Below are 22,365 nucleotides of genomic sequence, written 5' to 3'. Positions count from 1 at the left end.
AATGAATAACTCCATTATGAGAAAAAAAGCTGATTCTTTCCCCAAAAATGAACAAGTGAAATGACCTGGGGATTCTGGGAGGGAAGAAATGAGCCATTTCTGACTGGGGAGGGAGATCAAGGAAGGCTACACGTAGGAAGTGGCACTGAACTCAGCTTTGACATGGAAGTAGGATCTGAATGTGGACAGGAGGGACTTGCAAGAAGAAACGTGGAAAGGGGAGATCCCTGAATAAGTGGGGATGGTGAGTAGGGTGACACTTGGAAAGGGCAGCACTTTCCCTTTGGAGGGACTGTGGTCTGTCGGTCTGTCCGCACGGGCATGCTTTCCTTTCCTGGGTGGAAAAAATAAACAACCGGGGGGTAGCAGTGGTGGGGAGGCTGGCTGTGCGTCACAATCCCCTGCAGATCCCTCCTTCCCCCAAGTGACCCAGATGAAAGGTCCAAGATCAGGGGCTACAGTTCAGGGACATTATCCTTCTCTTCCAGCAACATCAATAAAAAGGTACTAGGTGAAAACACTAAGGACCAATTCATTATTGGAGACCTTGGAGAGGGTCTGTGAGGTGACTCTCAGGCAATGCGTGAATTCCATTAGATGGACAATGCGTCCTGCCTATGCCCTGTAGAGGGAGGCAGGTTCAAATGTTCCGACCCAGAAGATGGCACAGCGATCTTTGCTACAAATGAATGCTCAAAGGCCACTGGAATTGGGAAGGAGATCTAGCGCGGTGGTCTCCTTATTGCATGGGCAATGCCGTACCACGTGCCGAGCTGGGAACACCGCCGGCGTCAGGACTCCCATCCTACAGCAGTGAGGGCGCCGTGCAGGTTCGCTCACTAGGAAAGAGCACCGAGAGGACAAGTGACGCGCCCAATGGCCTCCGGACAGTGCGTGGTGGGGGGAGACATGGAGCAGGGGTGGAGCTGGGAAGGGGCAGAGCTAAGGGGCAGAGCTAAGAGGGGGTTGCGGCTGGCAGGGAGAGAGGCCGAGTAGGCGCCGAGGGCGGGGAAGGCTGGCTCGGGGCCTGCGTGGGGTGGGGTGCGGGCGGCGCAGGCAGGGGCGCAGAGGCACCGCAGATCCTCAGAAAATTCCCTTGCCGGGAGAAGGCAAGGGCCTTCAGGCTCGGGCCAGATGAGGCCAGAGCATGCGGGGCACGTGGTGGGGGAGCGCCGGGCCCTCTGAGCTTCCAGAAACTCTCGGAAGCTCTTCGTGAACCACCGATGAGAGGAGGTCCTGGTGGAGCGGAGAAGGGAAGTCAGACGCCGGCTGACCCCTGACCCCCGCTCCCCTGGGCACCTGCGCGGCCGCTTTCTTCCTCCTGATCCTTGGAGGGGACCCTGCCCACACCCTCCCCACGGTGGTGGGTGGGAGGCGCTCCCGTGGGTGCGAGTGGCGCAGATGGCAGCCTCCAGGTGACTGCCGCCATGCCGGGCCTCTGGGCCAGCAGCACCATCGGGCTGACCAAGGAACCCAAACCGGCACCAGCCTCCCCTGTGAGGGGAAGAACCAAAACGGAGCCCATGCCTGGGGCGTCCTACTGGTGTCGGGAGGGCAGAGGGGGCCCAGGCACCGGGCGAGGTGGAGCTGGGTGGGGACATACACGGGCGTCAGGGGAGGGAGCAAAGCTCTGGCTCCGATCCTGGGGTCTCAGGAGCAAAGCCTCGCCCACATGCTCTCTCCTTCTAGGAAAGGGGTCTGCGGCTCCCCAGGCTTGCACGAAGGGGCTGCTCCGGGGCGTTGTCTACGGGGCCACTGCGGTTGCACTGCTGTTCCTCCGCCTCATCCCTCTCATGTGCGTACACCACGGTTAAAATCGCCCCGGCTGCAGGGCCAGCACGGGGAGGGATGCACAGGTCCCCTCAGCTCATGGAGCTCGGGGTCTGCCAGGGAAAGAAGCACCAGACGCAGTTACCACAATCTAGAGCAGAGCCGTCAGGACCGTGCTGAGCCACAATCAGGCCCAAGGGACAGAGGTTTCCAGTGAATTTCAGTCAGGAGAAAGCGAGGAGGGGGGAAGGCAGGGCTACAGAAGCCAGCAGAGTCCCCAGGGTACAGCCTGAAGCGGGCTGGGGGGCCCCCTCTCTTTGGTGGAAAGTAGCATATGCAGAGCCCAGGGACACATTGGAAGCGTTTTCAGTGTCTTGTGTGATGTCAGGTGCGTTGAGATTGACAGGAAGTGGCTAAAAGTGAAGCTGAAAAAGGCTCTTGCTGTTGGTTCACAAAGACTCTTGAAACTTGGCTGAACGTATTGGCTAGAAGCCTAGAACGCGGAGGACAGCGTTACCAGAGGTCAAGCCAGAGAGCTGGGCAGTGGGGGTTCTGGCCCGGCCAGATATCTTGGACTTAATCCTCAGCTGGGAGCCTTGAAGGGAGCTAAACTGGGAAGGAAGGCGTGAGCTTGCCTGGGGCCAGGCAGGTGTTGTTGGGTCTCCGAACCAGAACTTCTGGTCCAGACCGGAGACCATCGGTGGGTGGAGAGTCAGAACTGATTAGAGGAGTCATTTCCTTAGAGTGAAACACATCAGAAGGAGGCAGGCAAAGAGAAGTGCCGCAATCAAAGCAGGAGAGAGCCCGCCCGTCGGAGCAAGCCATGAACCCAAGCTGCCTCTGAGGCCTGAGGAACTAGAAAAATCACAATCACCCCATCTTCTGAGACCCGGCCCCCGGTGGGTACCCACTGTGTCTGGGATTTATCAGAATACCGGTACTAAGACCCCTGAGGAGCGGCACTACAGTGGTTAAAGGAATTAACCATCCTCGACCCCATGGGGGGGCTAGAATGCCAGAATGTGCCTGTGCATCACCCTACAGGCAATAACGCTATTACCGCCAACGATGAACACACACACACACACACACACACACACACACGCACACACGCACACACACACGCACGCACACACACAGTCACCATTGAGAAGAGGGTTGGGAGGCGGCCCTAACAGAGGTTGTAGCATCAGAGCGGAAACCAAAGGCTTTGGTGTCTGAGTGTTTGGCAGCCTGTGTTCAGCACAGGCTGTAGATGCCCCCGGGCCCAGGTCGGCCCAACATGCTTACTTAGAGACCTGGCCACGCCCAGGTTACTTCTTCATTTATCCACATCCCATACCCTCAGCGGGGCTTGGAAGGGACAGGCCTCCCTGGTGTTTACCATTCACATTTCTCTAGGCCCGGAAGCATCCAGTTACCCTCCTTACACTCTGCACTGGGGGATGGTATCCCTTTGTGGATAAACCACGCATCTGTTAAATTCCACCAAAATTTCCTGCTATGTTTCCTAACATGCATGCTGGGCAATGCCAGGGTCTCAGAAATGGGTCAGACCCAGGCCCTACCCTCAGAGAGAAACCAGGCTGGTGGGAAAATACCCTTGTACAACAGAGCTGAGCCGGAGGTTCTGACTACCCAGAGCAGTTCCCTAGGCCCTACCTAGGAAAGCCAGGCAGAACTTGCCGAAGGAGTGTGGGCCTTCAGTGCTAGGAACGCACAGGGGTGACCCGCAGGAGAAGACAGGCTTGCAGGCTGCAGTCATGGCATTGCAAGGAAAAGTGAGGCCAATGTCTGCTCCGAACTACCTTCATTCTCACAGGGAGGGACAGAATTCTGTCCTTTTAAGATTTGGCCTTCTCACCTCTAGACATACTCCGATATCCTTCTTTCTCTGCCCTGTTCTGCAGCACGCTTTACCCAAAACTTCCAGGAAAAACAAGAAAAGCTGGAGCTGATGAAGCCTGTGAAAACGACATGCATCCCTGGAGTCCTCATTATCCCTGGACTCACCAAAGCCTACAGACTCCTTACAGACCCCAGAAACCCTGGAGTCCGTAACACACCTGGGGCCCCTGGGGTGTCTGCGGCTCACGAGGTCCTCTCGAGCCCCTCCCTACTGGTTCTCCATGGAATGGGGTGACTCTGGGACCTGGTGTTAGAACCTTTGAAAGCAAACCGTGAGCTGTGGTTAGGGTTGGCCAGAAGAAATAGGATGGCCCTGGGATCCTGTCAAAGGAAGTCAAATAAATGTGAGGCTATGAAATAGGTCCACCAAGAATTAGCCTTGTGCTGCTGTTGCCTGCCCGGTACCTGGAACATACATACAAGTGCACGAAGCTTTGGAGCCATCGTGTATGGACTGAGTCTCAACTTCAGAGTGTAGTGACTAAATAAAACCTTTGAATATGAACTTCCACTCCAACCCTTGAACTTCAGTGCCCTCAGCCGAGGTGTACCCGGGCGGAGAGTGAGAAGTGCTATCCAGAGACACAGGTGGAGAAAAGGCACAAACACAGGCCCAGTGCCACAGTGCGGCCTTGGGGCTTCATCTGATAGGCCTTAATCCTGACTCCCTTAGAATGAAATTCCACAAGGAGAGGGGTCTTGTCGGTCTTGTTTACCGCTTGTATCACCAGCAGCTAGAATGGTTCCTAAAATAAAACAGGCTCTCAAAAATGTTTGTTGAATAATTGAATGAGTGAATGAGTGAATGAATGAATGAATTATAAGCTGTTGGAAGGTTGGAAGAAAAGTAGAGTGACCAGATGCCTGGTGAAAACCTGTTTAGGAGTAGTTAATGAAGATGTATTTAGGAGAGGCAAGACTGGGGGCAAAGGGCTTAGGAGGTTAGTGCAAGATTTTGTGGCCAGGCTGAAAGGCAGGCAGACAAAGAATGAGAGCAGGGTTCTGACATAAAAATGAACCACAGCTGTACTGTAACCGTCAGAATGGATGAAATCTTTCTGGAGCCAGATGCTCTAATTCCCCGAGATTGGAAAAGGGGTCCTTCCTTCTCTGGGGCACTATTTGTGAGTACATCTAGCGGTTCTCCATTCTGTACCGTGAGACGGTCATCCTGTGCTCAGAGCAAATGGCCGTATAAGCCGTCACATGTTCGTATGAGCACCTCTCTGGCATGCAGTTGACACATTCCACAGGTGCTGCATGGTGAGCAAACAAACCAGACACTGGCCCTGCCGCCGTGGAGCTTGTGGTCTACTTGGGTACACAGGCAGTGAAGAAGCAAACACAAATGTATAGTTGAAAATGCTAAGTGCTAGGAAGAAAAAGGACAGAATACTGTGAGAAAGTATAAGGGGCCAGCAGAGGAACCTAGTTTGGAGTGCAGGGTCAGAGAAGGTCCCTCTGAGAAACACATTTGTGCTGAGACCCTGATGAGTATTAGGAGCTCATCAGGGAAGAGCAGATTCTGGGCTCTGGGAAGGGAGAAGTCCGGTGCGTCCAAGGGCCCAGAGGGAGTCTGGGCCGCTGGAGCTCAGACTGAGGGTGAGCTCCCAGGGCGCCAGACCTTTCAGGGCCTCAAGGTTCTCTGGAGAGAGGTTTTATCCTCACTCCGTGGAGGGTTATTTCCTCGTGTGCTTTTAATTTTGGAAACTGGCTCCTATTCATCAGAACTTTATCTGTGAGAATCTTGCACAACAGAGGTTTTTGAGCTGAGGCTAGCCTCTTGGGGAAGGAGAGAACAAGATCTAGAAAAAGAATGGACGAGAGGAGGGGAAGTGGGTTGGGATCAGGTCAGGGATGGGTTTCGGCAGGAGACTGGAGAACTGGGTCTTCCTCGTGTCCTTTGTTTTTGTGATAGGGGCCTTGGTTATAGGGCAGTAATCCTGCTCTGACTGGGCCTGAGGGCCAAACGTTTGACATTTTGTTCCCTGATTGATGGCTTCCAATCGGAAAATCACCTGCTTGCCCACAAGCACTGGCTTGAAGAACGAGTGTCCCTTAACTGCTGATTGGCCTGCAGTCTCCAGTGCTGGCTGGGATCTAGAACCACCTGCTTACGATAAATAGTTCTCCTGAGGGCCTGCGGGGGTGGGGGTGGCGCCGCGTCGAGCCCCGGGTGCGCAGTAGAGCCCGTTGTTCCGGACTGACTCGGGCGCAGGAGACCCACAGCTCGAGGTCCTGCCTATCCCGGCAGCTCGTTGGTGCACCTGTGGGGCGGGGCTTCGCTGGGGGCCGGTATCCCCTTGTGGCCACCGGCTGAGGGGACCTTGGTGGGGATCGGGACTCCCCGGCCGCCTGATGACCTGGCTATGAGTCCGCGGAGCATCCTTCCTGGGCCTCCTCGGTCGCGTGGCGGTGAGTCACCCAGGAGGCGTGCACATTGTCACCCCACGTGTCATTCAGCTCAGCAGGCTCGTAGTGAGGCGTTCAATCAGTCGGTCCCTCTGGAAGGTGGGTGATGCAGTCACCTGGTGGCAGAAGTCAAGGGGCCTCTCGGGTTTTAAAGAAATAGCCAGGCTGGACTTCTGGGAATCTGATGCGAGGAGGTAACTTTGGAAAAGGAAATGATCATTTAGGGGGAGGGGAAAGAGGCCGCCTGCGGAGACAACCCACCATGAGCCGCGATCTGGAGAAGGGAATGAGGCTTGGAAGAGATCGGAACTTTAAAGTCTGAAAGGCCGTTACGCACTGGGCAATAAAACCCCGTTTTACAGATGAGGACTCTGACGGGAGACTAGAAAGCGGACAGCACTTGCTTTAAGTTTCCAGTGAGTTACTGGCAGAGCCCTGGCTGGAATCATCCCAGAGCAATCTTCAATTGTGGATTTGAGGTTGTAAATAAAAAATCACTACATTATATGAGACAATTAGGTTCTGAGACTTAATTTCTGACTAAAACTTTCATTTCAAACAAAAAAAAACCCCTACCTAACCTAAATGAAAGGAGAACTAGACAAATCAACTCCCCACTCTCAGAAATTGAGCAAGTACATGAAAAATCAGTATGGGTATAGAATACTATCAACCAAGTTGACTTAAGTGACATTTGTAGAATACTCCATCCAAAAACAGTAGAATAAACATTCCATTCAAGGGCTCATGGAAAATAGACATATTCTGGGGCATACAAGTTTCAACAAATCAAGTGAATTGAAGTCATATAAAGTACATTCTCTAACCACATGGAATTAAACTAGAAAATAATAGCAACCAGCTAGAAAATCACCAAGACTTGCACTTGTAAATTTTTTTTTCAATCAATGTTTATCATGAGAGGGAAGAAATGACATGAATTCAACAATCCAAGCAGGTTTATTGCTGAACCTGAGAAGGACCCCTCTGTCCTGGCCAGCAGAACCAAGGAAAGAGGGTCTCTAACAGGTCAAGAGGCTTTTTATATAGCCAGGGCTTTAGGTGGGCTCTTTGAGGGGAGGGTCAGGGGATAGGTGGGCTTGTGGCTTGCTGATGTGTCCTCTGGAGGATGCTTGTAGCCTAGGTAAGATGACACCCAGGTCTCCCTGAGATGGTGGGTGGGTTTCTTCGAAAGGTGGTACTCAGGTCCAGATTCTATCAATATGGGGGACACAAAGATCTATTTGATGAAGGGCCTTCTCTCAAGAATCTCACTCTTGGGTAGGTCCCCTGGTAAGATATTTAATCAATTTCCCCGCCAGAGCAACAACCAGTGAAAAAGAAGCACGGCAGTCGGCTGTGCAGGCTTACCATGGCAGCTCCACAAGACTGTCAGGGGTCCAGGATGCCTGTACTCTCATCAACAACACCCTCTATCTGTGGCTATGATCCTCATGGTTGTATTACAGCTGCTCCACCTCCGATATCACATCTATATCCCAGGGAAGGCGAAGAAGAAGAAGGGGAAAGAGACAAGTAGACAAGTCTCTCAAAGTATTTGCTTAATAACCTAGTAGAGTCTTAGGTTTGCCTGTTTAAATTGTAGGTATGGGAGAAAAGTACAAGCCTACAAATAGGTATACAATTTAAGAAAACACAGATGTCAGAACGTTATTGTTACCAGAGCACAAAATTATCAAATAAGACAACTGGTCAGAATGCCATTTTATTTGGATATCATTTCCTTCAGACATGGAATGATTTCTGATGTCTTTGGAGTCCCATAAGACCACTTTGTTTAAATTGTTCTTCCAAGGGTGTATTTGTATTAACAGAGAACAGAACAAGTCAGTAACAGTAATGAATATTCATACAAAATGTATACAGCAAAGGAGAGCATAAATTGTATTCTTATAAACATTCTCGGTTTTGCACAATATCAAATCAGATTTCTTGAACCTTTTTATAACACAGAACAATATCTTGATTTATAGCTTCAGGGAAAGTAAACATCTCCTTCAACTCTTCCTGAGGTTTGTTTCCTTTATTATGAAAGCTAATTTTTTTAAACCAGATTCTGGAATTTCATTATCTAGTATTGTATGCAAAACAAAAATCAAAACAACAACAACAAAAAAAGGCATTCAGAGCTCAATTTGGATGGCAAAAAAAAAAAAAGAAGTGAGGCCAAGCTGAATAGGCTTTTATTTGTCGATGATAATTTAGTAGCATTTTTCTTGTACTTGGCTTATTGGCCAGAACTATGTTAAATGGCCACCCCTAGATATAAAGGAGCCAGGAAAGTAGAGCTTTTTAAAACTGGGCACTGGATCACCTGAACAAATTTGAAATAATAAGGAAGCTGTAACTCGGGGGCAGGGGGATGGCGGGAATATGTTTCCATCCTGAGACAAATAACCTTTGAAGCCAGAACCCTGCCGATCTACAACATACCCGGAAGAGACAGCAGGACATACTTATTCTACACAGATCTAGGAGGACACAGAGGGCTTTCCCGAGACTGTGGAACTGTGCGTCAGGTAACATTGAATCTCATGCAGTGGCTGGTTTGGAGAGAAGCAGCTCCAGAAGGCGGCCTGGTGATTGTGTGGTTTTTACTTCACTGCGCACTGGGCTTTACAAACTTTTGGTATTTCATTTCTGCAACAATAATACGACGAGATAGGTACAACTGGTAGCTTTACTTTTCCAAATAGAAATGCCAAAGAGGAGAAGTGACTTGCCCAGCAACATCCATCCAGTAAGAGGCGGAGAGGGACATGGTGACAGATCGGCTGGGAAGGGGCAGAGCCGAAGGAGGCAGCTGGCTCACGAGGTAAGAGCTGCCATAGGAAGTCTAGGCTCGGGGACCAGGAAGGAATCACGGTGTAGATCGTCAGAAAATCCACATACTCTTATATGGAAAGCCCAGGGCTCTGGTTCGAGTTCTCCTACCTTAAGTAAGTCTCTTTGGTTTGCTTATCTAGACAATGGAGTGTGCCCTTTCCATGCAGAGAAGGGGGATATACTCGTCAAAAGCCACCCAAAAATAACAGTCCCAGATTCCATGAGGTTAGAGTGGGGGAGGGGTACTAAATGAGTTAATGGGTGGGCAAGAACTTTGTAACCTGGAAACACTGCCCATGGGTGAAGTGTCCATGAAGGGTCCTTGTCCCCAAGGCTTGGTTCCAATCCATCTCTCCTCCAGACTTGACCCAGAAACCAGAGCTCCACATCCTAGAGATTCTCCGCATCCCACAGCTGGGGAGCCTGTGACCTTGACCTGTACCATCAAAAGCCCCTGCAAAGAAACCAAAGCCCAGGAACAGGGGCTCTGGAAAGGGCCCACCCTGCCCCCCCCACAGATGCCTCCAGCGACTCCTCCATCTCCAGAAGCTCCAGGTGTCCTGGGAGTGCTGGTGGGCAGAGTCAGGGAGAACTGCAGGGCCCAAGAGAAATTCCTGAGTCCAGGGCAGAGGGTTAGGGAAGAAGTGTGGGAAGTGGTCACATTTTCCCCTGACTTCTGTAGCTGAAAGGCCAGAGGTAAGAGTGGAGCCTGAGTCAAGGAACAGGTAAGGAGAGAGGAAAAGGATAACTGCTCTGAGTCCCAGCCCCACTGGGCTTCCAGAAAGTCTTCCCGAAGCTCTTTGGGAATCATGAATAAGGAGAAGGCTGGTCCTGGAGGAAGCAGAGAAGGGAAGCCAGATGCCTTGATGACCCCTGACCCTCGCTCCCCACAGCACCTGCCCGGCTGGTCTCTTCGTCTTGTCCCCTGGGGAAGACATTGGCACCGCAGCTGTCCCTTCCAGGGGATCCCCACACCCTCCGTGCAGTGGCTGATGAAAGGGGTTCATGCGGATGTGAACAGCATGGAAAACATCCTGTGGGTGGCTTCTACCATAATTGACCCCTGGGCCAACAGCACCATCAACCTTGTTGGGGAGCCAGAAATAGTCACAAGCCTCCGCTGTGAGGGGAAGAACAAATACGGTGTCCATTCGTCAAGCGGTTTCCTCTTACTGTGTAAGTATACCGGGTCTAGCGACCGGGCCAGAACACCACCGACCAGGGACCAAGACGAGGATGGGCACAGAGCCAGAGGAAAGAGCAGTAGCTCAGACTTCACGGTCTTCAGAGAAAAACCTCTCTCACTTCTCCCTGATTCCAGATAAAAACTCAGTTTCCAGTGCTTTCGTGAAAGGGCAGATCCAGGGCGTTGTGTGTGGATGCATCGCAGCAGCCCCACTTTTCTTCTTTGTCCTCCTTGCATATCAGGTTAAAATTCGTCAGCAAGCCTTTCCCAAAGCTCACCACATTTATTTCTGCTCTTTATTTCCTTTCTTACAATTCTTTCACTCATTCTTCTTTGCTCTCTTGGTATGGTCTCCTGTCATTAAATTTCAGCCATTAGTTCCAATAGTTGCATGTAAGGCTATACATTTCCCTCTAAGCATGACTTTAGCTGCATCTCAGAAATGTTAATATAAAGTATTTTTTATCACTCGTTTAAAATATTTCTAATGTCCATCATAATTTCCATTATGACCCACGGGTTTTTTTTGGACACATGGATATTTTCCAATAATCCCCTTTTCTTTATTTATAGCCTAAACCCTGTAAGTTCAGAGGATATACTACAGATTATTTTAATTGCTTATTTTTGTTGTGATACAATATGTGTTTAGTTTTTATAAATATTCAGTGTGGGTTTGAAAAGAATATCCTCTGCTTGTTTGATGTGCTGCATATGCATAGCCTTTAAATCAAGTTCCTCAATCACGTTGTTTAAATCTTCTCTAGCTGTACCATGACCTGTGCTTGGTGCCCTTCTCACCCTTCACCTCCCATCCCTGCTGCCCCCTCACCCGGCTGACATTGACTCATCAGTGAAGACTCAGCTCACAGCTCTTCCATCATGAGTTCCAGCAAACCTTCCTGACACCTGGGCTGGGTGCCTACTTCCCGGGCTCCCATATCCATCTGAACTTTTGGATATTAGCCCTAGTGGTTTTAGTCTGATGTGACTCAGCATGGATATCTTTTTGTTTGTTTGTTGTTATTTATATTTGCTTGGCCTCTTTAATCTCTGCTTTGGTGTCTTTTATCAGTTCTGGAAAATTTTCAAGCACTATTTCTTCTATGGCCTCTGCCATCTGTTTTCACTGTGGGTTCTCATTTAACATCTGTCAAGCTTGCTTACTTGCTTTATCCGTCTTAGCCTGTGTCCTGTATTTTCCAGGGACATAGACAAGAAAACAAGTGCTAGGTTAGAGGTCAATACAAGGAAGATTCCAAGGCATACCAAGATTCTACCCTTTTAGAATCCCCATCCTTTGGGGTGGGATGCATCAGTGTTGCCTAGAAATCCCTCAGCCCACCTCTGCTGAGCCCTCTCCGTCCTACTACTCCGTCAGTATTACAAGCGTTTTCCCTTTTTTCCCAACTCTCATTTCTCCTCCCTTCTCTCTCTCAGCAATAAGATTTACCTACTTCACAGGAAAGAAGCAACTCCCCACCACCTGCAGAGTTACTGTCACTGGCTCTGGTGACTTACTCCCCGCCTTTGTGAGGGAAAGAGGCGTGCGTCTTCCTGTCCAAGGCAGCCTCACCTCCTTCGCTCGGAAATCCATCTCCTCAGCACTCCATTCACTAATCATCCTTTCTGTCTCCTAAATTTCCACCACTCTTTCTGTACTGGCTCGTTCTCTAGAGGACATAAACATGCCCGAATCTCTTCCACTTCAGGCCCACAGACATCCTCCATGAACCATCCATGTTTTTCTGGAAGAAGAACTTACACTCCCGGGTGCTTTTCCCCCTTAGGTTCTTCAGCCTGCTGCTGTCTGCTCTCAGCATCATGCCGCTGAAACAAAGCTGTCTAAAGCAACCAGTTGTCCTTATTCTCGAAACCCCATGGCAGATGTTGTTTTCCTTGTTCGCTTTAGGTGGCACTTATGGGATGAGGCCCTTCTACCTAATGGTTTCTTTTCACAGCAAGACTGTCTGCCGAAAGTGATGCGGGCGGGAGCAGGGCGGAGGGGGAGGGAGTGAAAAAGAGTGGTGATGGTGTTAGGGGTGGTTGGAAAAGCCACAGAGAAGAATGGGTGGGGTTTGTACAAGGATGAGGAAATTGGTAAGCAACAGCAGCAAAGGCCCAGTGGTCACTGGAGATGACTGACTGTTAATGGCACCAAGCATCATTGCTGTGTGAGACTTCCTCCCAGCAGTGGTCCCTGGGAGGCAGGAGTGGATAGTAGCGTTGATCTAGGTTCTGGTCTTTGCAGGCAGGGTGCAATGGATGATGAGGTGGGAGACAAGAGAGGCATGGAAGCTGGAGGGAGGGAGCCCTTTGGGTGGGTGGCCATTTATACCTAGTGAGGCAGGGAGACAAGGAAGAGAAATCAAGAGGGTCTTCACAGATGCTAGGGGCTGTGCAGTCTTGGGCCTGAAGCTTCCACCTGTGAGATCACAGCACAGAAAAACAAGATTGGAATGAAAGCACAAGAAAGCTGGAAAGGATGGAAGAACTAGGCAGAGCAGGGAATACTGGGATTGAAATTATTTTCATAGGTGGGAGAGTTAGGGGGGATAATGGACTGTAGGTGGTTAAGGAACACCAGTCACGTTAGTTGGGACTCTCCCAATTGTGTGACAAGAGCTGTATCTCAGTGTCATTGGTCAGGGAGTTGGGGCCCGTGGTGGGGCCATCTGGGCTGGGCTAGGCCGCAGGGTCTAAAGGCCTTCACTCACAAGCCTGGCATTTTGATGGAAACAGCCAGAAAGCCGAGCTCAGCTGGGCCCCTCTCCCTCTCTAGGGAGTCTCAGGGTCTTCCCTTGTGGTCTCTGCCAAGGCCAAAGCTGCCAGTCCTTTTTAAGGCTCGGCCTGGAGTCGACAGAGTATCACTTCTGCCGTTCCCTTAGAGCGAGTCATCCGCTAGCCACAATTCAGGGGGAGAGGAAACAGGCCCCACCCCTCCACGGCAACAGTGCGGAAAATTTGCAGCCATTTTTAACCTTCCCCAAGAACATAATGACCAGCTCTCAGTCTGACTTTTTATTAGAGATCTATTTTCTCATAGTTCTGGAGGCTGGTAGTCCGGGATCAGCGTCAGCAAGGTCGGTGCCTCTTGAGGCCTGTCTCCTTGGCTTGCAGATGGCCACCCTCCTGCTGCCCCTACATGATCATCCCTCTGTGTGCACGCACCCCTGCTGTCTCCCTCTTCTCACAGGGACACCAGTCATATTGGATTATGACCCCCACCTAACAGCCTCAGTTTAACTTAATCACCTCTTTAAAGACCCTACTCCAAATACAGCTACACTCTGAGGTACTGGGTGTAGAACTTCAACATATGAATTTGAAGGGGGGACACAGTTCTGTCCACAACAGGACGTACATACATATCGGGCATGGCTGGATCCAGACATGCAAATGACATCATTGAGAGTCTGTCTGTCCCTATCCCTTGGCTCTGCACCCCCCTATGTTGATTTGATTTCTCTTCACTGAGTGGGCGACACAGCCAGCAGCCCCCCCTATCTCAGCCTCCTATCTCAGCAACTCTAGCTGCAAAGGAACTGTCTTCCTCTTGGTGATATGTCAGCCCCAGAGAAGACTCTGATTGGCCCTGCTTGAGTTACAGGCCCATCCTGGACCAATGGCCATGTCCGGGTGGGCAAGGTACTTTGATGGGCCTGTTCTACGTCTGCTTACCCTGCCCTGTCCATTCCCATGGAAACCACAATAAAAGCCCCTACCCATGCTTCCCCCTCACTCCTTCCACCTAGTGACCAAGCCTGGTGCTCCCCCGCATGGCCCTCTGTGCCATGCCCGGCCCCCTCTTGGTGGGAACTTTGAGTGACAAACTGGCTTTGCAATGGCAGTCGTCTCCTGATTTGCCGGCTTAACCATACCCGAATGCGAGCAAGATCCCAGGTACATGCCAAAACAGCTCGGAGAGGGCGAGACTGCGCAAAGTGGGGGCACCAGTGAGCGGGCCCTTGGAGTTGCCTGCCAGTGCAAGAGAGGGGGGGACCACTCATGTACCCCCAGGACATGCACGCAACAGAACACCATGCAGCTCTGAGACAGGCCGCCACATGCACAAATATGCCGGAAGTATTAAGAGAAAGAAGAAACATGTAAAAAAGATGTGCCCGGAAAGAAAACTGTGTGCACATAGAGACATGATGAGGCTGGGAGAGAAGCGGAGGGAAGGCGCGGCCAGGAAGGGCTGCTGGGCGGGAGGGCTGGGGCTTTGTCCCTGGAGCACTGGAGAGCCAGCCTGGCTGTGAGCAGGGGCGGAGCAGGGCCCTGGGGCAGGACACCAGGAGAGAGGCTAGGAAGAGGGTCCAGGCCGAGAGAGCAAGCATCGGTGTCTGGTTTCCCCCATTTGGTAAGGGAAGGGGAGTCCTGGTCACGGACCCCACAGATGGAGGGAACCCTGGTCTCCTGACCCCCAGCTCAGGGCTCTGTCTGGAACTGGTCGGCACTGAGCCCGGCATTAACCACCGGGCTCTTTGACTTAGAATGAAGATGCTGAAATGGTGGGAGGGGAGTCACCTTCCCAAGGCCAAGGAGACCCCAGTCCTCAAGAAACCGGTGCTGCTGGAGGAGCTGGAAACACCCGGGGAGTGTGCGGCGGAAGCGCTGCAGGCCTCAGAGGGAGAGAAGTCTCTGGGCCGGGCCACAGCATGGCGGAGACCAGAGCTCACCCACCGACCAGGGATCCCCCTGCACCACGGGCAATGAGGACGCTGAAGGGCGCCAGGCCCAGCCCCTGCCTCAGCCAGGGAGGCAAACTGGGCCACAGGCAGCCACTGCCTTGTCCCTACGAGAAGGGGGGCTGTATTCTTCCTGGGCAGCCATAACAAGGTACCGCAGACCAGGGCCTTAAACAACAAATATATGTCCTCACAGCTCTGGAGGCCACAGGTCCGAGATGACCACGCCAGCAGGGCTGCTCTCCCGAGGCCCCTCTCCTTCCCCTCTAGATGGCCCTCGTCCACCTGAGCCCTCACGTGGCCTCCCCTCTGTGCCAGTCTGAATCCCAATTTCCTCTTGGGAGGATGCCAGTCACACCCTAAATTACCTCATTTGCCTTAACTATCTTTTTAAAGGCCCTGTCTCCGAAGCAGGCCACATTCTGAGGTACTGGGGGCTAGGACTTCGACCTCTGAGTTTGTGGGGGGCACAGCTCCAAGGAGCTAGCTGGATCCCCCTGTTTGTGGGAGGCCCAGAGACCGGAAGGGCTTGGCCAAGGAAGAGGAACTCCAGGGTGTGATTCTCCCACCACACAGGCTCTTGAGAGAGAAGGACTATGGACACGCGAACAACAGGACGGATCGAGACAGCCGTGTGGCTCACAGCGCATAGACCCTTGGCCTAGTCAGGCTGCACAGGCCTGCAGAGCAGGACAGGGAATTCCACCTCAGACGCCGAGACCAGAGGCCACCGCTGGGCACTCATCCCCTGTGCTCAGCAGACGTCCCGCGAGCTGGGCCTCGTCAGCCCACACCAGGGACACGCCACCCGCACCCTCGAGGAGCACGGTCTGGGCAGGCTGGCACATGCGTGGGAGCACAGGTGCCCCACGGAGGACACTGGGAGGAGGCCGAGGCCACACAGGCACCGTGAACAGGAGTGACAGTGACCCTCCTGCAGCCCTGGCACCACCATCACATCTCGGCCCAGCTTTCCCCAGAGAGAGAAGCTGAGCCCCTTGGGAGGAACGCTGCTGAAAACTGCAGAAGCCCCAGAGGCCTCCCTGCAGGGCCGCGGGATCCTGAGGCCCCATCCTCCACACCCCTGCATGGCAAACAGGGAAACTGAGGCGCTCCGAACACTTCTCACTGCCTCCTGGTCATTCTCTCCCTCAGTCACCGTCTGTCCCTCTCCCTCTCCCTCCATTCCTCCCTTCCTGTCTCTCTCCTGTCTCTCATCCTTCCATTATTCGCTCATCTAGCAGAGCTTCCCCCAAGGCCCCACACTCCGAGAGGAGACAGGCCTCTCACTGTCCAGGTAAATCCAGTGGGGTGGGGTGGGAGCCACACGGGGCTGCCAGGGCTCAGAGGCAGGCACCCTGTGGCTCGAGCCTCCGAGACCCCTTGTCCACCAGAGTAAGATGCTTCTGCCCCTGCCTGGGCCACGGTCACTCTGGACCCATCTGGACCGCACAGAGGGTCTAGTCCTCTGACTATCGGGGCAACAGTCATGAGTGAACCTTGCAGTTTCCTCTCTGGATCCCAGGAGGCGCTCACAGGGAGGTGGGTGTATAAAGCTCCCCTGCTCCTTCAGGGGACGGTGGGAACAGCGGTGAGAATGGCCCTGGCCAGGGCCAGTGTGTCCTAAGCCCTCAGGCTTTATTCCCTTAGCCCAGCGGCCCCGGGATCCAGGCTGGTCACTGTGCTCACTGTACAGAGGAAACAGGCCCAGGGGTGTTCGGAAGCCTCCCCGAGGTCACGCCCAACTTTATGAGATGGGAGTTGGTCCCCCCTCCTTTCCCACAAGGAAGCAGACATTCAGAAAGGCGAGGGTCCCAGCCCGAGGAGAAGCCAGATCCAGGTGGCCTGCCTTCTGCTGCCTGCTCCTGGGGGCCTGGACCCCTGACTCAGAGGTGGGAAGGCTGGGGCACAAACGGGGGCAGGGGTCTGTCTGGGGCTGTGCCCCCTCAAGAAGCAGGTCCAGGCTCTGCACTCCTCCATTCACAGTTAACTCTCTGTGTGTCGGTGCCCTGCTTGGTTTCAGGGCTGCCCACTGTCCCTGCCTTCCCAGGGCAGGGGTCCCCTTCGGTCACCACAACCTTTGTGGCTGGCCCCTGGAGCTGGGCTACCTCTACCTGGGTGGGGATCCCCTGAGCAGGACATAGCACTGAAGGAGACAGACATGTTCCTGCTCTCAGGAAGCCCGGAGTCTAGTAGGGGAGACAGACAACGAGAAGTGAGTGGACAAGAATAAAGAAACAACGTGTGACAGGCAAGGGGGTGATACGGAAAACAGCGCCCTTGCTTAGCCAGGGTGGCCACGAGGGGCCTCTCCGAGGAGGCGAGACGCACGGTCCTGGGACAAGAGGACCGGAGGTGAGCAGAGCTCCAGGGGTTGAGGGCCTGGTGCGTTCACAAAAAAAGTCCTCCGGAAGGATGCTGTCGACCTCCGGGAACCCAGACCCCGACTGAGAACCTGCACACCAGGCCTGGGCCACCTCCTGCACTGCCTATCGTCATTTTAACTCCCGACTTTTGGTTTTAGTGAATTACTCCTTTTCAGAGAGGTTTCGCATGAGCATAGGGGATGAGGTGAAAAAGCAAGACTCCTGCTTCAGTCCCTGCCCAGAGACAGCCATGTCCAGAGTGCGGCTCTCAGCGGGGAGGCCTGCTGCCCCCCAGCCCGGGGACCTCGTGGGCTGCCCTGCCGGCTGTTAGGGGGAGGAGGAGAGCTACAGACATCTGGTGGGTGCAGGGCACAGGGTGGCCCCAGATGTCGGTAGTGCCAGGCCGGAACACCCTTCTAAAGGACTCTGGTGGCACGTGAGCACGCGTGTGTGCTTACGCGTTTCAGTACTGTGCACGTCGCTTCTTTTCACTTACAGAATAGAATACACCTCTCAACCTCACTCTTTCCACCTGCTGCCTGGCCAGGCCCACATCAGGGCACAACCGTGTGTCCGCCCAACTCCTTGAGCCCCTTAGTTTGTCCTCTTAGCTACAAACTCTACACCAATGATCTTGTCCCTTGGCTGCTGGGTAAATGGGAGAGTACCTCTGCCGGAGAAATTTCTGGATGTGACCTTTTTTGAGGTCAAAAGGTCATGTGCATAATTTTTACAGATAATGCACACTTGCCCTCCAGAGCCAGGGAACCAGTTTCCCTCTCATCAACAATGGGCATTGCCCACCTGGTGTTAGTGGGTTCTCTGAACTTTGCCCAACCAATAAATGAAGGAGTGGCATCTCTGGCCACCAGAATTTTTATCTCAGTGTGAACTGAGCATCTTGTGCCCTCCTGAACCTTCTAAGATCGTGTGGGCTTTGGGCCTTGACTGGCAATCCCCTGGCACAGTGCCCTGCACATGGTGGGCACTCGGCGAGTAATGATAAAAACCAGCGATAGTGCTAGGACCTCGGGGTCCTGGCTGGAAAGAGCCAGCCCCCTGCAGTGGGATTCCCAAATAGCCTTTCCATGTACAGAGGTGTGAACAGGGCTAGGGCTCCCAGGAACCAGCGCCAGGAGGAAAGGGTTCCTTCCAGATTCTGCTTCCAGAAGAACCGGCGAGAGACATGGTGCCACTGAGGCCTTACAGAGAACCAGAGGTGGGCAGAGGGGCCGCCTGGCAGGCACCAAGGGAGGGCAGCGGGCAGGGAGGACAGCGCTTGCCGGTGTGCATCCTGTGCCCCCCTCTGGCCGTCCTCTCTTCCAAAGTAAAAGGGCAAAGGAGTTTGCTGACGTGGACAGCAGTGGTCAGCCTCCTGGGCATGGAGCAGGGAGGAGGAGGGATGTGGTGGGAGGCTGAATAGTGGCCCCCAAAGATGCCAGGTCCTAATCCCCAGAACCCGGGAATGCTATTCTCCTTTATTAAAGAAAAATTGACTTTGCAGATGGGATCCTGAGATGAGGGGATTATACTGGATCATCGAGTGGGCCCTAAATGCAATCAAGCGTATCCTTACACAAGGGGCAGAGCTTGGTGCAATGCGGCCACAAGCCAAGGGACACTGGCAGCCACCAAGAGCCGACAGAGGCAGGGAGCAGGTTCTTCCCCCACCCCCACAAAGCCTCTGGAGGGAGCACGGCCCCGTTGATGTCTTGATTCCAGCCCAGTGAGATCGATTTCAGACTTCTGGCCTCCAGAACTGAGCAAGAATAATGTGTGTGGTTTTAAACTACCAGGTTTGTGGTAATTTGTTAGAGCAGCCATGGGAGGCTACGACAGATGGAGAAGGTGGCAAATGGAGGCGGAGCAGCACACCAGAAACCATTAGAGCTCTCCCTCGGGCCAGAGGGTTCCTCATGCATTAGGAGACTCCCTTAACTCTCCACCAACTCCACCAAGCAGGAGCTATTATTACTGCCACCCCTCCGTCTTTTTGCAAGAAGCAAAGGCACAGAAAGGTTAAATAATTTACCCTGCTAAGTATTTTCGTTTTTAATTTGAACAGGGAAGGTTTAACATAAGGAATTATTAACTATAACAGGTAACGATCTATCAAGGGCTCAAAGATGACTCAAACAAAAATACCATAGGACTCAGGACACCCGAGACAGGAGCACACTTGGAAAGGGCCCTTCCCGCAAAGGCTGGGGCTTGGCGCCCACAAGAAGAGGTACGGTTGCGGCCCACTGGGTGGTGGGGAAGGTTGCTGGCTGGCTTCTGGTCCATAGGTGCTGAGCACGCAGAGAACAGGCGGAGGCAGGCTGGCGGAGACTGGGGGGCCAGCTTCCAGGACACATTGAGAAGCCGTCAAACGGGACGCCTCTGAAGCTTGACGAGGGGCCACTCACATGGGCGCCACGGAAACCTGACGGAGGTGAACACCCCCGAGGCCCCCCACGGGTGTTGCCGGCGACCGCGGGGTAGGAGCAAGAAGCCCGAGCAGGATCGAGAACCGGGAGCCTCCAGTGTCCCTCTGGCTCCCTCTACTGGCGAAACTAAGCGTCCTGCTCCCGCCGAGGAGGGACGTTGAGAGGTTCCAGCTCCGCTGCGCTTTGGAGCACGGAGGCAGTAGCCAAGCAGCAGCATTACCCATTCATTGTGTCAGGTCTGGGAGGGGTGGGCTAACTGTTTTCATGGGATCATTGGATATCTTTTTTGTGTGTGAGGTGCTTGTCCAAGTCTTTTGTAAAAATGGAGTGGTCTCCTTTCTATTGAGTTTGTAGTTCTTTATATATTCTGGCTCCAAGTTCATTGTCGGGTACACGGACGGCAACTATCTTCAGCCACGTCTATGGCTTCAGGCAACTTTTTTACTTCTTTACGTCTCTGTTTCCTTGCTTGTGAGATAGAGATCATGATAAGACCCGCCTCATCAGGATGCCAAGGAAGTATGTGGATCCTGCTTGGAAAGATGCCTGAAGGTAGCAAGTATTCATACTGCCATCAGGCCTGGGATGGGCCATTCCAGAAAGAGGGGCCTCCGAGCCTCATTCTGAGTCTGGATGGTCCTGAACTCAAAGGGGAGCAATAAAGGCCCTTTTGCCAGGGTCACAATGGATACTGTAAAGTGGTGTGCTGGCACAATGATTCTCAAAAAAAAAAACAAAACCCTAGTTTGTAGTGTTTGCCAGTTGCCATGGTGTAAATACTCCCATCATGGTCAACTTCAACCTAACAATGATTTAATATCTGGCCTGCAAAATTCCTGAAAACTTAACACCAGTTTTCTCAAGCCGGTGCCAGCCAGCTGTGGCACACCACCAGCTCTTGCACCATCTGGTTGTGTTCACCTAAGTGGGTCTCTTTCCCAGTCCGAATCTTCAGTCCCTCCCACTGGTCCAAGTGGGACTCCAAGTCATCCAGCTCATTCATCCAGTGCAGATGTATTGGGTGCCTATTGTATGTCAGTCACTGCGTTAGGCTAGGGAGACACAGTCTTGAGCAAAAGCAGACAAAAAAAACCTCTGCCATAACAAAGCCTGCATTCTGAATGTGGCAGGGTGGGAGGAGTGTCAGAAAATAAACAAGTGAACACCTGAAATAGGGGTTCCTAAAGGCCATGGAGAAAACACGACAGAGAGGTATGACAGAGCTGTTGTGTCAGCAGTGGGGTTATTTGGATAGCACGGTTAACAAAGGTGTCTAAAGATAAGGCCTAAATGGTAAGAAAGTATCTTGTGCCAACCTGGTGGGAAGAGCATTCTGGCAGAGGGAACAGCAAGTGCAAAGGCCCTGAGGCTGGAACAAGTTGTGCTTCCTCAAGGAACAGAAAGGAGGCCAGAGCAGCTGGAGCTGAGTGTTTGAGGCAGGGCAGTGGCATCAGCGGGTCTACCCGCCAGCTGCTGTAGTCAGAGCGGCCAGGGGGATGTGGTGGCAGCCCAGCTCAGGATGGAGTCGGAAGAGGAGGACACAGTAGACATCTCCTTTGGAGGCAGTGCCAACTGCCCCTGCAGACAGCTTGGCTGTGAGGAGAGGGGCAGGAACTGAAGATGAATATGCCTTTCAGGCAGAACAGCCCTTGTGGGGTAACTTCAAAAAGCTCCTGTTTCCAACTGCCCCAGACACGGGGTAGACTCGGAGATGGTTCTCCTCTTACCTCCGTGGCCTACAGGGGGCCCAGGGTACAGAGACTCCTTGCCTGGTGAGCCCGGAGAAGGGACTGCATCTAGTGAATGGGTGTATAGTGGGGCCAGGAGAAAACTATTGACTACAGGTCATTGGGGTGCTAGGCAGAGCCAGCAGCTTCCCCAAGATCTTCTCAATAACCTTGGAAATAGAGCTGATTCCATCTTGCAGGGGAAGACACAGAAGGTCTAGGAAGAGAAATGACTTCTCCAAGGCCACACAGCCAAGTAAGTGCCCGAGTGCACCTAAGCCCTGAATTACCATCTCCTCTCCACTCCCAGGATCAGGTCCCACAGTCCCTCCCCATCCCCCTATTATCCTGGTGATGAGGGGGAAAATAAATTTCACCCCAAAAGTTAGTGTTATTCATGAAAGTAGATGGAGAAAACTGAACCGTGTCCTACAGTTAGAGGCTCAGGGACCTGGGGTCCTGAGTCTGGGGGTGGAGGGTCTGGAAGAGCAAGGAACTGGGGGCGTGGACTCCTGGTCTGAGGGGGAGTCTGTGGCCCTGGACTCCTGGGTGAGAAAGAGGGGGAGCAGGGGGCCTGGACTCCTGGGTCTGAGGGAGGGGCTGGGGCCCTGGACTCCTGGGTCTGGGGGCAGAGGGGCTGGGGCCCGGCACCTGGGTCAGGGGAGGTGATTGAGACCTGAAGCAGGAGGGAAGTGCGCTCCGGGAAAAGTGTCCCAGACCCAGCGTTCTGGGGATCCGAGATGGGAAGACGTAGGGACGCCCGAGGCGGGAGGGGGTAGGGGCCGGGCCGCAGTAACAAAGGCCTCTCCTTCCAACAAGCAACCCCCCCTCGGCCCCGCCTCCCCGGCCCCCCGCCTCCCCTGATTGGTCGGCCTTCCTGCCCGTCAGCGCCGCCCCCCTCCCCGGGTCTGCAGCAGCTCCGGCCGCCTCGTCGCGCCCCCCCAGCCCCCTCCCCCCGCCCCCGCCGCCCCCCGGGCCGGTGCAGCCGCAGGCGGGGTCCCCCTCCCCCTTCCCCTCTCCCCCCGGCCT

At 53.3% G+C, this 22,365-nt stretch overlaps 1 protein-coding gene across 1 annotated transcript; it reads left to right on the top strand.

Annotated features, from left to right (window-relative positions):
• The first annotated feature begins 1,427 nt into the window (after positions 1 to 1,427).
• SIGLECL1 (SIGLEC family like 1) lies at positions 1,428 to 2,745 on the top strand. Its single transcript, XM_073226321.1, is given in 4 exon segments — positions 1,428 to 1,476; positions 1,479 to 1,532; positions 1,690 to 1,795; positions 2,514 to 2,745. Coding segments are annotated over 4 exon segments (441 nt in total).
• Positions 2,746 to 22,365: the final 19,620 nt, after the last annotated feature.

The sequence above is a fragment of the Manis javanica genome, chromosome 17 (genome assembly GCF_040802235.1).
Source record: "Manis javanica isolate MJ-LG chromosome 17, MJ_LKY, whole genome shotgun sequence".
In the NCBI taxonomy this organism is placed as follows: Eukaryota; Metazoa; Chordata; class Mammalia; order Pholidota; family Manidae; genus Manis; species Manis javanica.
Note: the sequence above shows the minus strand (reverse complement) of the source record. Positions and strands in the feature narration are given on the sequence as shown.